General features: G+C 46.1%; 1 protein-coding gene across 15 annotated transcripts in view; it reads left to right on the top strand.

Annotated features, from left to right (window-relative positions):
• The window catches only part of si:dkey-30c15.10 (uncharacterized protein LOC559353 homolog), a 52,025-nt gene that overhangs the window by 15,307 nt on the left and 23,204 nt on the right, over nt 1–13,514 (top strand). For 9 of the 15 annotated variants that reach the window (XR_008570400.1, XR_008570401.1, XR_008570402.1 and 6 more), the window contains exons 8-15: nt 4,976–5,932; nt 6,137–6,408; nt 7,472–7,554; nt 7,859–7,991; nt 8,066–8,219; nt 8,290–8,463; nt 12,221–12,347; nt 12,418–12,466. Coding sequence is in view for 8 of the 15 variants with exons in the window: in XM_054776165.1 (XP_054632140.1) it covers nt 4,976–5,932; nt 6,137–6,408; nt 7,472–7,554; nt 7,859–7,991; nt 8,066–8,219; nt 8,290–8,463; nt 12,221–12,347; nt 12,418–12,466 (1,949 nt within the window). In the remaining 7 variants the exon portion in view is untranslated. Of the gene's footprint in view, nt 1–4,975; nt 5,933–6,136; nt 6,409–7,471; nt 7,555–7,858; nt 7,992–8,065; nt 8,220–8,289; nt 8,464–12,220; nt 12,348–12,417; nt 12,467–12,805; nt 13,039–13,514 lie in introns of all 15 variants that reach the window. The other 6 variants (XM_054776163.1, XM_054776169.1, XM_054776167.1 and 3 more) reach the window with 4 other exon arrangements.

Below are 13,514 nucleotides of genomic sequence, written 5' to 3'. Positions count from 1 at the left end.
AACATCACGTACAGTATCTCCTGTCGTGGAATTGTGGTGAGCCACAATATTGCGTTAGACCAGGGGTGCCCATTACGTCGATGGCGAGCTACTGGTAGATCGCCAAGGTAGTTTGGGTCGATCACGTAAACGTCACTTTCAGCTCACCTCCTGATCTGCACTAACTGGATGTAATACATGAACTGTGTGCACTAATGAACGTTACATAGCTGACTGACATATTACCAGTACTCACTCACTACAGTAGTACACAACTATTTAAGATTATGTGGAATGATCTTTTCTTCCATATTGAAGTACATTATGATAGCAACTACTTTGATGACCTGGAAACTTTGATCATGTGAATGTGAAATACTAATCATGAATATTTACAATAGAATGTCAGAGTTTACTGCTTACATTTTGTATATGTTATGTTTTATAGAAGAAGTAGATCATTTTGACTTGTACTTGCATGCTGACAAAGTGCGTGCACTCCTGTATAACCTACAGAAATACATACTCATATTTTTTAAATATATCTATATCTTTTATAGTAGTCATTTTAAAAGTAGCTCGCAGTTTAAAAAGGTGTGAGCACCCCTGCTTTTAGACATTCAACTTCTCAAGTCAATTTCCTTTTTTACAGCACCAATTCACAACCAAAGTTATTTGAAGGCACTTTAGACATTACACATGTCTAGATAGATAGATAGATAGATAGATAGATAGATGCTTTATTGATCTCCATGAGAAATTCTAGAACATGATCCTCACCGACTGAACCCTGCATGAGCTCCCTCTCCAGAACAACAGGGTTTCTGTAAAAGTCTCAAATCCAGTCTTTTGAATTTGAGGCCTTAAAATGCCTTAAACGCTCACTGACATGAATTTCAGCTTTGCTTAAATATGTTCTATATTGTTTGTAATTATGTTCTACGTTGTTTTTTTTTAAAGCAAACTTTAAATGAATAAAAAAAAGACATTTTTGTACATGGCCACCATTTTTGGTCTTAACTTCTCAGACAAGGGCTGTTTACCAAGTGATGTCAGCGAAGGCACAGCTCTCATCGTAAACAAACATGAGAGAACGGACGAGACAGAATATGTTTACACTGATTATAGCAAAGGTTTGAACCACGTGTCACTAGTTTTGGAGGAGGAAGAAACCATCTGGAGATGAACTTGCAGAACGTGGAATTAAGCCATATTTATTCCAACCACCTGTGATGGGACTATATGTCTGATGCTGAGGTGTCCCATGACAGACACATGCAGATGAAGATTAGTCGTCTTCAAACACAGAATGGCAAGTGTAAATGATCCCGGAGTTGCTTATCCTTCAATGATTGTTGGAAATCATCTTCTTAATGAGTGAAGAAGTCTTGATAGCCTGATTTATGTTATCGTTGGTCGCTGGGGCAGCCGCCCCCACACCACAGTAAGCATACTTATGGCTGTGAAAGTATGCATGTACACTAACATGTACACTAGGTTCTCTACTTACGAACACAATTGGTTCCAGACGGCCGTTCACAAGTCGATTTGTTCGTAAGTCCAACAAAAGGTAATATTAGCAATGATATACTGTAGGTACTACATGTACGTGTATACATATACAGTATATGTGTATGTATGTAAATATGAGTTTGGATGCAGTAGTAATATTAAACCAGGATAATGAATGAAAAAACAATAATAAAAATGATATAATAATACGTAATGATAAATGTTATTTACCTTTAAAGAGGAGTGGTCGAGCATACGTCGTTGGCGGAGGAGGAGTTATTGGAAAAAAAGGACAAATGGTTGTGGTCGTTAGACTCTTCTAAAAGTGGTAGTTCAGGGGAAACTACTGAGGTGGAAGGAATTGGCGACGAAGGTGTAGGCATTGGTGGCAAGTCACTTGGTGATGACGGTGCAGGTGTAGCAGATCTACGTTTGAAGAAGCTTTCAATGGAAGTTTGTATGGTCTTCCTTTTCTTCTCCTCGAAGATGATACGTTAGCACTGTAGAGCGTCGTTGATACTGGTTGACACCTTCAAGAACCTCTCAACATTAGGGTCTTGACCCCCCCAGAAGCATTAACCTCTCTTCAACTTTCGAAAAGGCAGACGAAAGAAGCGTTGTGTCGAACTTCTCAATAGGAAGTGTTTCTACTTCTTGCACTTCCTCCTCCTGCTGTTGACGCTGCATCTCCTCCAACTCCATAAGTTCTTCATTGGTTAGCTCCTCTGAATGCGACTCTAAAAGCTCCTCAAAATCATCCTCCTCCAATTTGAGCTGCAGCTTCTTGCTGATCTCTATCAAGCTGGCAACCACCTTCTTGCTCTCCTCCTGTGGATCGAAACCTTTAAAGTCGTGGCAAAACTGTGGGGTAAGATACTTCATTACACCATGCGAATTTGAGTGACCTCACGCCACGCAGCATCGATATTCTTGATGCAGTCGTAGATGTTATACAACTTCCAGAAGTCACGTAGAGTAGCCTCGGTGTTCTCTTGGTCCACGGCTTGAAGTGCTTGTCTGAGCATGCGTCGGGTGTAATATTTTTTTAAGTTGGAAATCACACCTTGATCCATCGGCTGTATGACAGAGGTGATGTTGGGAGGGAGATAGACCACCTTAACATCTGGGTGGAAGTCGTCCAGGTGTGGTGGATGCCCGGGTGCGTTATCGAGCATCAAAAGAATCTTGAAAGGGATCTCATTCTTGCGACAATACAGCTTGACCTCAGGGATAAAGTGGTGGCAGAACCAATCCCCAAATGGCAAGAGTTACCCAGGCCTTGTTGTTAAACCTCCAAATAACGGGTAATGAACTCTTGGTCATGTTCTTAAGTGCTCTGGGGTTTGCAGCATGGTAAACAAGGAGAGGCTTCAGCTTAAAGTCACCAGATGCATTTCCGCCAAGCATCAGCGTGAGTCGATCCTACCCCCTTGTACCCGGGCATACTTTTCTCCTCCCGGCTGATGTTAGTCCTCGTTGGCATCTTCTTCCAAAAAAGGCCTGTTTCATCGACGTTGAAGATTTGTTGGGGGGTGTATCCATTAGCATGGGCCGCACGGTGGTCTAGTGGTTAGCACGTTGGCCACACAGTCATAGTCTGGAGATCGGGAACCTGGGTTCGGTTCGGTTCTCCCCTGGGGCATTTATGTGTAGAGTTTGCATGTTCTGCCCGTGCGTGAATGGGTTTTCTCCGGGTACTCCGGTTTCCTCCCACATTCCAAAAAGATGCATGTTAATGCAGGTTAATTGGTGACTCTAAATTGTCCATAGGTATGAATTGTAAGTATTTGTCTATATGTGCCCTGCGATTGGCTGGCGACCAGTCTGAGATAGGCTCCAGCATACCCCCGCGACCCTAAAAACAGGAGAAGCGGCATAGAAAATGGATGGATGGATGTATCCATTAGCATCGATGATACCCTTTAGGATAGAAGGAAATTCTTCGGCAGCCTTCTTATCCACACTTGCAGCCTCACCGTTTAACTTAAGGTTGCGCAAATTTGCTCGCTGTTTAAAACGAGCAAACTAACCACGGCGAGCCACAAAGGTTTCTTCTTCAGCAGCATCCTCTCCTGCCTTATCCTTCACATCTTCAAAAAGGCTTCTAGCCTTTTCTCTGATCAACGAAAGGGAAAGAGGTATGCATCGTTGATTCATGTTCTCCAGCCCCATCCTAAGGAGTTTTTCCATCTCTCCCATGCATTTGCCTCTCCCCTTTGAAATGATAGTGGATGCCATTGGTACAGAAGTCTTCACATGTTCCATAATACAAACCTTGCCTTTGTAAATTGTTCCTATGGTTGAGCGATTCACTCCATAGGCACGTGACATTTTCTCGCCACTGTCCAACTTCTTTATGTTGGCCACCTTCGTTTCCATAAAAATTGCTTGACGTTTCCTACCACTACTACTAGCACTAGCACTCATTTATCAGCCATGATAATGTATCAAAAACGTCTCTGTAAAGTATCGAATGGGGTACAAACGGAGTGCAGACACGTGTAGCGATAAACTGAGAAAGATGGAGTGAGAGGGTTGCTGCTACCCACCATTCGTAGCGGCGGAATGGTGCGCAATTCAATTTCAAACAAATTAAAATGACAAAATTTCGCAATTTTCGACAAAATACATGAAAATATAGACCAGTCAGCTTGCGTTCGTATCTCAGAATGTTCGCAAGTTGTATGTGCGTAAGTAGAGAACCCAGTGTATAATGCTTTGAATGCTTGTAGCTACGGTGGCAGTGTTTACAACACTACATGTCAATAAGACGTGTTCTGTGGCAACTCTCTCCTCCTTTAATCCTATTGCTCGCTTCCTAGCATGTAAAATGCGTATACTGTGAAGGTGTTTCTTCACAGCAGTTTTCAGTGAAATGAACGCGAGAAGCTGGTCACATACACCGAAATGAGTACTTGCTTCGTTCTCCAGACATCCGTAGCTCTGCCGGGGCTGTCCGCTTACAACAATGCACTTTCCCCAGAGGGTGGCTATCGTACTGGCTTGGTTCATTGTAGTCTAAAACTCTGTCTTTTGGAACTCACACTACCACTGGGACCAGCCAGCTGCAACAAAATGTTTGGCACGACTATTATTTTGATGAAAAGTATACCAGACAAAGTTGACGAGCTGCCTCTTGAAGGGTTTGTTTACTCTGGCAAGGTGAGAGCCGTCCCTATGCTGACGTCACTTTGGAAACGACCCCTTTCTGAGAAGGCCATCAGAAATGTGATGTATTATACAGTATCTCCCTTTGGTCTGTACACAGAAGTGTTATTGCGTCAAGTGCATGGGAATTTGGCAGAGCGCATCAACTTGTTGGGAACCACATTAACTCCAATGTTACATCTCCAGTGTGCAGATGTTGGGGAGACCCTTTGCATCCAAATGCTTTTCTCCCCCATTGCATTTAATATAGTACACTCAGTTGTTTTTGCCACTCCCCCTTCATTTATATAACTCGCTTCTTTGTCTTGATGTACAGTATGTTGGACTGCAGCATGTTCATCTGCAGGGCTGAGTGCCCCAAATGAAGGGCGGCTGCCAACTGAATTGAAGGAGCAAACCACTGGTCAGGTTGACCTTGGGAGAAGGAAAAGACTAGTTGACAACCAGCCATGCTCCACCAGAGCCAAGAGACAGACCGTACTACAGCTGTCTTTCTCCGAGGATGGGGTTTTCTCCAAAGAGGCTGGTGTTGAAGATCATAATGTGCTAGAATCCACTCGTGATGAGTCCAATGCAGATAATGGGAATGTTTCCAAAGTGACGGAATGGAGTGGGTCAGCTGAAGAAGATGACAAAGAGGGTGTATCATCTTATGTTGAAGAAAGCATGGAGCTCTCAACGGAGGAGAAGTTGAGGTTGTGGAGGTATCCTACTTGTCGAGGTGGAGACTCCACAGAGGAAAGTGACAACAGGCGGTGTGATGCTTCCAGAGAAAACAGTGACCTGCAGCACAGTGACTGCAGTCACATCCAGGATGCTGCACATCTCATGCTTCATGTCAATGGGGGGACATTTGGGTCCCCTCATACACACCATGGCAGAACACCAAGAGAAGAACAGATTCACTGTCATCCAAGAAGCTCTCTAGAAGACCAGCGATCAGACAAACATCTATTGTTTGTGTCTGGAAGTGACGAGGGACAGAAGCAGTCCCGCATAAAGTATGGTGCTGCGACTGTCACCTCAAATATTTATGATAACAAAATACAAGTGGACACAGAAACAGAGGAGGAAAATCAACAGGACATGGATCAGGTGTCTGAGAAAGGGAGTGGGGCTGTTGTAAAGGTACAAAATAGTAACTGTGCTGGGAGCGGGACAAAGATGGTGGAAGACAGTTCCAAGTGTACTGTGGGAGGAGCGCACTCAAAGAAAGTTACATTTATCCTGGAACCGGAGTTGATGAATAGCTCCATGGAGTCTGGCTCGTCAGGTGAGGGGAGAATGCAGGGAGAACACTTGGGCTGGTGGACACAGGTGTTGCATGGTATAGTGTATGTTTAAGGGGGTGCTGTACAGAGGTTAAGGAACTCACCTGCACACAGCAACAGTGGGAAAGAAAACGCATGAATGGGCCAACTTGAAGGATGAACCTGCACTCAGAAGGTGTTTTTTTTTGTTGTTGTTGTTTTTTCAGATGTTGATCTTAGCTCTCATGATGACACCAACACTGCTGAAGTCATTGACCAGATGTTTGAGGAGGTGCTGGATTATGCTGAAAGAATTGAGGAACAGCAATCCAGCAATGTGGGGACAGAAAAACATGACGCACATGTTGAGTCAGAGCGGGGGAAAGAAGAAGACCAGATATATGTCAAAAAAGAAGAGTGTCAGGATGAACTATTCCTTCCTACGACCAGCATCCTCTCTCCTCTCAGCAAGTCTATAGAGGCTGTGGTAACGCCACTGGTAAGTTTGGATCTGCCTTATATTTGTACAGTGGAACCTGACTTTTTATCAACAATGCATTCCAAAAGGTCCAACAAAAGCTGAAAGCTTTGAAACCAGGGCAATTTTTCCCAAAAGAAATGATGGAAATCACCAAAAATAGATTTTATAGAGAATAAGATGGACTTATTTTAATTATTATTATTATTATTATTATTATTATTATTATTATTATTATTATTAATTATTTTATTTTATTATTAAATTCCTGGGTGTTCACCTTACCAACAAACTGGACTGGTCCGTCAACACCCACGCCCTCTACAAGAAGGGCCAGAGTCGCCTCCACCTGCTGAGGAGACTGAGGTCCTTTGGTGTGTGCAGGACTCTCTTACGGACCTTCTATGACTCTGTGGTGGCCTCAGCCATCTTCTACGCTGTGGGCTGCTGGAGAGGGGGCAGCACGGACAGGGACAGGAGCAGGATCAATAGGCTGATCAGGAGAGCGAGCTCTGTCCTGGACGGTCCTCTGGACTCCGTGGAGGAAGTGGGGGAGAGAAGGATGTTGGCTAAGCTGACATCCATCATGGACAACACCTCTCACCCGCTACATGACACTGTTGTTTCCCTGGGCAGCTCCTTCAGCAGCAGACTGTTACACCCACGGTGTAAGAAGGAGAGGTTCCGCAGGTCCTTCATACCGACCGCTGTCAGGCTCTACAACACCTGAACCATTTTGTATTTCACTATGTCTATGCATTGCATGCATTGTCTATGACTATGCATTCTTTACTTGTGTACATACTTGTGTATCTTGCTTGCTGCTGTAACAGATGAATTTCCCTGCTGTGGGATTAATAAAGTACTACTACTACTACTACTACTACTTATGGCGCATGGTTCAGCCGTACTCTAAGCGAGACAGTGTATGAAAACCAAGACAGATTTTTGTTGAAAACCCTTGTATACATTTCAGAATTCTATAGGAAACTTACTTCCTGTAGAAAATGAGTAAATAGTTTATCTGTATACTTTGCTGGCATGTTGAGAAGATAATAGAGGATTTTATGTTTGTGGGTTAAAGAAACAGCGCCTGGAAGTCAGCAAGGAAGCAAATCCTCTATCTCTTCTCCAGACTGCAGATGAGACTGCCAGTCCTCTTTACAGGTGAATACTGTACAATATTTATTTGCCTTCTACCTGTAATGTAGCTTTGTACAGCTGTACTTTTTGATTAACCTTGACATACACACACTATCACAGCCCAAAACGTTTTGGCTACATCAATGTGCTTGCTTTTTGTGTTTGATATTTACATTTGTTTGATCTGAAACATTTAAGTGTGACAACCGTGCATAAAAATAAGACATCAGGAAGGGGGGCAAACACTTTTTCACACCACTGTATACATATATATATCGTCCATGTTTCCCATGAATCACTGCCAGCATTTTTCTGTGTGATTTGACAGTGTTGATGCCTACCGCACACAAAGGCAGAGTAAGGTGCCCACTATGATTCAGAGTGTCACTCCCAGCATGCAGAGAAGAGCTCCTGAAAAGCCCCAGCCTCGATCATCCAACAACACAAGGGAGAAAATAGCGGTGTGTACCAAGAAGAAAGTACGGTACGACGGTTAGTGTGTGGATGCTATGACATTAGCGGTGCATTTGTGTAGACACTAAATGAAGAAGCAGCCAAGCTTCAGATGGTCATCAACCAGACCCTACAGGCTCTGAGCTGCTGCACTGATGAAGAGCACGGACGGGGTTCACTGGAGGAGGCAGAGGCTGAAAAACTGCTGCTCGTGTCTTGTATGTCTACCAAACGATGTGAGCACTGAAATCATCCTTTTCGAAAAGAATAGGTTGATAACAATTGCATGTCTTGTTTTGTGTATAGGTGAGAAGCGCTCAGCATGCCTAGCAGAAGTGGCCATGCTGAGGGAGGAGAGGAGTTCCGATTCTTCAGGGGAGGAGTATGTTACGCAGCAGCCCTGCAAAGGGACTGTGACCGTCAGAAATATTCAACTTCCTCTCAAGGTGGAATTTGTCTGCTCCTCGTACAACCGCTCAGGTATTTCGAGTTAGGTTTATTCAGGTATGTGCTCAAACAAACACGTATGCATTTTTCTGACACTGCAGACATTTTGACCCTAGAATAGGCTTGTACACTTTGTGGGGGAAGCTGAACTTCTTTGAATTTGATCAAATAATTGGTCAAGTATGCATTGCTATGCTTAAAACTGCATTATAAGCGCACTAGAATACGCTTCATTTTCCACCTTGTGAGCACAGCAGAGACTGGCTGCCTCAACACTGAAGGCACGGGAAGCACCCCATTCCAACTCCATATCCTCATCCTCCCCCAGGATGCAGGCCAAGCTCTGCTGGGGTTGAGAGTTGAGTGACAGACTTCCCCAAACACTGCCCTATACATCCTTACACATCTTTTGTTTGAAGGTGGTGTTTCTTATGGACAAACTTGTGGTTAGCATGGCAGCCCAGTAACATAACACAGCGTGGGTTCACAGGTAGGCCTTCTAGGTCACACTGTCATTGCCAACATGGGGGTTGAGGTCTCCAAGTAGTGTCACCTGCACCCCTCTGATGGACCCCAAGAAGGCCTTGTACTCTGAGCTGAACAACAGTCAAGGCTAGGCCTGTCACGATAATAGATAAATTGATTACTTGAACGATGAAAAAAAAGGTGGATAATTATGAGCCCTGGATAAATTGACATGTGCATGTTTGTGTGTCTGCTTGTCTCTCTGTGTCACAAAGGCTTTCTGACAAGAGGGTTCACTCTGCATGCATTGGTGCACATTGGTTCTATAGTGGAATGAATGGGCCCGTGTGCGGCTGGTGGCGCTGGCTCTCCCTCGCCTCCTTTGCCTCTGAGGGTGGGGCGGGGTCTGCCCTGGGCCCTCCTGCTCGGCTGCCGAGTGGGGTCGTCCGGTGTGGGGTGTGGGGGCGCGGGTGCTTGAGCCCAGCTGCCCCTGCGGAGCTATCTCCCCTGGGTGAGAGGGTGGGTTGGGTTGCCCCCTTTTTTTTTTTTTTAAATGTAATTTAATTCATTTTATTTTATTTAATTTTACCGATTTATGTGTGTGGTGTATGTGTGACAGGTGGGAGCTGCTTGTTGTCCTTCGGCGCCTGTGGCTGTCCCCCGGGTGACTGGGGGCGCGGAGGTGGGGGTCGCGGATGTGCGGCTTGGGGTGCGTGGTGCTGGGGTGGGGGGGATCCCTTGTTTTCTCCCTTCACGGACGGGGCCGCTGTGGCTTGGTAGGCGGTGGGTGTGGAGGCCGCGTGTGGGAGCGCGTGGGGGCGGGCGGGTGTTTGGGCGTTTGTCGCCGCTGCTCTTTGTGCTCTGATGAGCCGCTGTCTGTGTCCTCGCCTCCCCCGGTCTGTCTGGGGCTTGTCGGGGGTGGGGCTCCGGTGCGCGGGTGGTGCGCTGTCGGCTCTGGTGGCATGTGGCTAGTCTGGCTTCTGGTGGCTGGTGGGGTCCGTCAGCTGGTCTGCTGCTGGTCTCGCCTTCTCGGCTCTAGTGCTTGGCCTCCCTGCGGCTTAGGGTGCGGTGCTCCCGCTCCCTCGCCGGGATTTGCTGGCCCACGGGTGTCGGTTGGCGCTGTGTGGTGGTTCACCTGGCTGCTCGCCCGTTTTCCCACCTGCTTGCTCATTTTCCCGCTTTCCTCCTCGCTGACTCCTCTGTCTGCCTTGCTGGCGGCGTCCTCCTGTTGGGAGGGTGTGGCCTGGTGTCTTCCTGCTCCCCGGCGGGCCACGCTCTCTGCGCCTGGGTTCTGGATTGTATGTCTGGGACCCCGGGGTCCCCGGCTCCGCTGCTCCTTGGGTTACCAACGGGGCGAGGCTTCCGGCTGTTGGGCCGTCGACCACTGTGTGTGTGCGCGCGTGTGTGTGTGTGTGTGTGTGTGTGTGAGCGCGCGCGCGTGGGTGCGTAGGAGTGTGTATGTGCGAGCGTGTGTGTGTGTGTACTTTTATTGATTTATTTATTTTAGTTATTTATTTGGGGGGGGGAAAACAGGGTTTGCTCCGTGGGGTCGGGTGCAGGTGATACATCTCTGCCGCCCGTGCCTCTGCCGGGTGGGTGGAGGGTGTGCCTCCTGCATCCCTGGGCGGGTCGGCTGGGAGTTGGCCTGGGGCGGGCCGGGCTCCGCTCCCTGGGGGTGGGGGTGGCGGTGGGGGTGGGGGGAGATTGGTGCTTCCGGCGTGGCCGGGCTTCTTTCCGGTTGTAGGGGCGTCTCTGGGCCTGCCGGTTTGTGGCCCCTGGTACTCGTCTGCCTTTGTGGGGTGTGATCTCTCGCTGGTCTCGGGTTGGCAGTCCTCCGGCCCGCCGGCGCCCTGTCTTTGGCTGGGATTACCTCTCTTCGGCCCCTTGCTGGTCTTCCCGGGGGGGAGGGCTCTCTGGGCTGGCTCCTGGGGCACTGATCTTTGTGCTGCCTGCCCCTATGGGCCTGGTGGCCTTCTGGCGGCGGGGGCTTGGCCTGGCTATTTGCGGCGGGGCTCTCTGAGAGATGGAGGGTGGCGCCTTTCCTTTCATGCATTCTCAGTGACAATTACACACCCACACATTCTTGCACCTTTATATATATGAAGACTTCCCCACATACAGAGATACCTGTACACACGTACATACGTACTTCCCCACATTACTCACTGAGTTAACCAGGGTGTTATTATGTTGTTGGTTTTATTACAGCGACGGTGATATCAGCAGTATGACTATAGTTTTTTTTACAATGATATGCATTACAGTTATTATCATTCTGTTCACTATCATAGATAATCATTTCATTACTACAATTGTGTGACTGTTTCAGTGCAGTATTATCATTGTGATCACTGTCATAGTTCATCATTTCATGACTACTATTATGTGTGACTGTTTCAATGCAGTATTATCATTGATATCACTATCATAGTTCATCATTTCATTACTACTATTATGTGTGACTGTTTCAGTGCAGTATTGCCGTTGTGATCACTATCATAGTTCATCATTTCATGACTACTATTATGTGACTGTTTCAATGCAGTATTATCATTGTGATCACTATCATAGTTCATCATTTCATTACTACTATTATGTGTGACTGTTTCAATGCAGTATTATCATTGATATCACTATCATAGTTCATCATTTCATGACTGCTATTATGTGTGATTGTCATTGACAGCTTTGTCATTGTGGTTGTTGATATTGTTTTGTCCTTATGTCCTTGTTTGTCTTTATAGCTGTCAGACATTTATTTGCTGATGTAGTTCTGTATGTTTCTGTTGTTCTGTTCTTGTTGTCACAATTGTTGTTGCTGTTGTTGTCCTTGTCTCCTTACTTTTGCCCCCCCCCCCGCACCCCTCCTTCTTTTCTCTTCTTCTTTGTCCCCTCCTGCTCCGGTCCGGTCACTCCAAATTTGGAAAAGAAAAATAAGTAAATAAATAATAATTTCATTATTATGTTATCATTAATGAAAATTAGTTTTAAAATGCTGATAAAATCGATTATCGCCGATAATTTGTAGCAGGATTATCAGACACAAATGTTTTTATCATGACAGGCCTAGTCGGGGCTTTGTCTTCATGGGGTTACATGTAGGTAACCCCACACCTGCTCCTTTTTTGCTTTTTTCCAAAATGCCAAAGATTTTCCCAGTTGGCCGGGGGGGAAGAATTCTCATAAAATGTCTTAAAGGTTGGCAGGTCTATAAATGATCCACACCAATGACTGCAGAATTGTAAAGCATTATTCTCTGTTTCATTCCACACCTATACCCACGGGATAGCTAGTTTCATTTTGTGCATTGAATCAATCCTTGCAGGTCAGCCGAGTCACTATTTCTTCATCCTGATCCGCTACGGTGCCAGTAAAATTGTGGCCACCCCGCTGGCAACAGCCGTCGATGCTCAGAATGGAGACACCATTTCTTTCCCCACTTCTGTCACTCTGTAAGCTACTCTTTCCACTCTTTTTGCACACATCTTGGGGGAAGCTAGATGCTTTGCTTTTTCCTTGCAGGAAGGACATTCGCTCCACTTTCCATATTGATGTGGAAGTATACAGCCTGGTAAGACAAAAACAGCTTTATATATTGAATATAGTCACTGAAATAAGAATAGTAGTGCTTATATTAGGGCTGCATGGCTCTGCAACAATCTTTTCACACACACACACACACCATGTGCACAGCAATTTTCACACGCTCACAATAACTTTTGCTGATGGATAATTGTCTTCCAAGTTATTGTTGATAACTGATATTAGTGACAGCATTTTTTTCATCATTATATGGTATAATAATGTCAGCACATGATATCAAAAGCAATCAACTTTAATTTCTCAAAAGTATTTAACATTGCAATTGGAATGTCCGTCCATCCATTTTCTTCCACTTATTGGTGTCCAGGTGACGGGGGCAGCAGTCTCAGTAGGGAAGCCCAGACTTCCCGGTCCCCGGCCATCTCCTCCAGCTCCACCAGGCCAGCTGTGAGACATAATCCCTCCAGCGTGTCCTAGGTTTGCCCTGTGGCCTTCTCCCGGCCGGGCATGCCCGGAACACCTCACCAGGGAGGTGTCCATGAGGCATCTCAACTGGCTCCTCCCCATTTGAAGGAGCAGCGGCCCCATAGGTGACCATAGGTGAGGGTAGGAACATACAGTAGATTGGGGGGGGGGGGGGGGGGGGGGTAAATTGAAAGCTTTGCCTTCCGGCTCAGCTCTCTCTTCACCACAATGGTCCGGTACAGCGACCGCATTACTGCAGACGCTACGGAACCAGGTTTGGCTGCCGAAGACATGCATATATGTGTGTGTGTGTGTGTGTGTGTATATATATATATATATATATCTATATATATATACTGTATGTACAGTATGTCCCTTCTTTGAGGGACTGTCTTGGCTGACACATCTCTTCAACATTGCGTGGAAGTCGGGAACAGTACACTAGGTCCCCAACTTACAAACACCCGACTAGTGAACACTCGCGGATACGGACACAAGCTGACTGGTTTATATTTTATTTTATTTTGCCTTGTAGTCAGTCACTCAATCTGTATTTCTACTGCTACTGTACATGCTTGACCAGTGGAGGGCACTGTGACACTGCTAATGGG

This window comes from Dunckerocampus dactyliophorus, chromosome 5 (assembly GCF_027744805.1).
Source record: "Dunckerocampus dactyliophorus isolate RoL2022-P2 chromosome 5, RoL_Ddac_1.1, whole genome shotgun sequence".
NCBI lineage: Eukaryota > Metazoa > Chordata > Actinopteri > Syngnathiformes > Syngnathidae > Dunckerocampus > Dunckerocampus dactyliophorus.
Note: the sequence above shows the minus strand (reverse complement) of the source record. Positions and strands in the feature narration are given on the sequence as shown.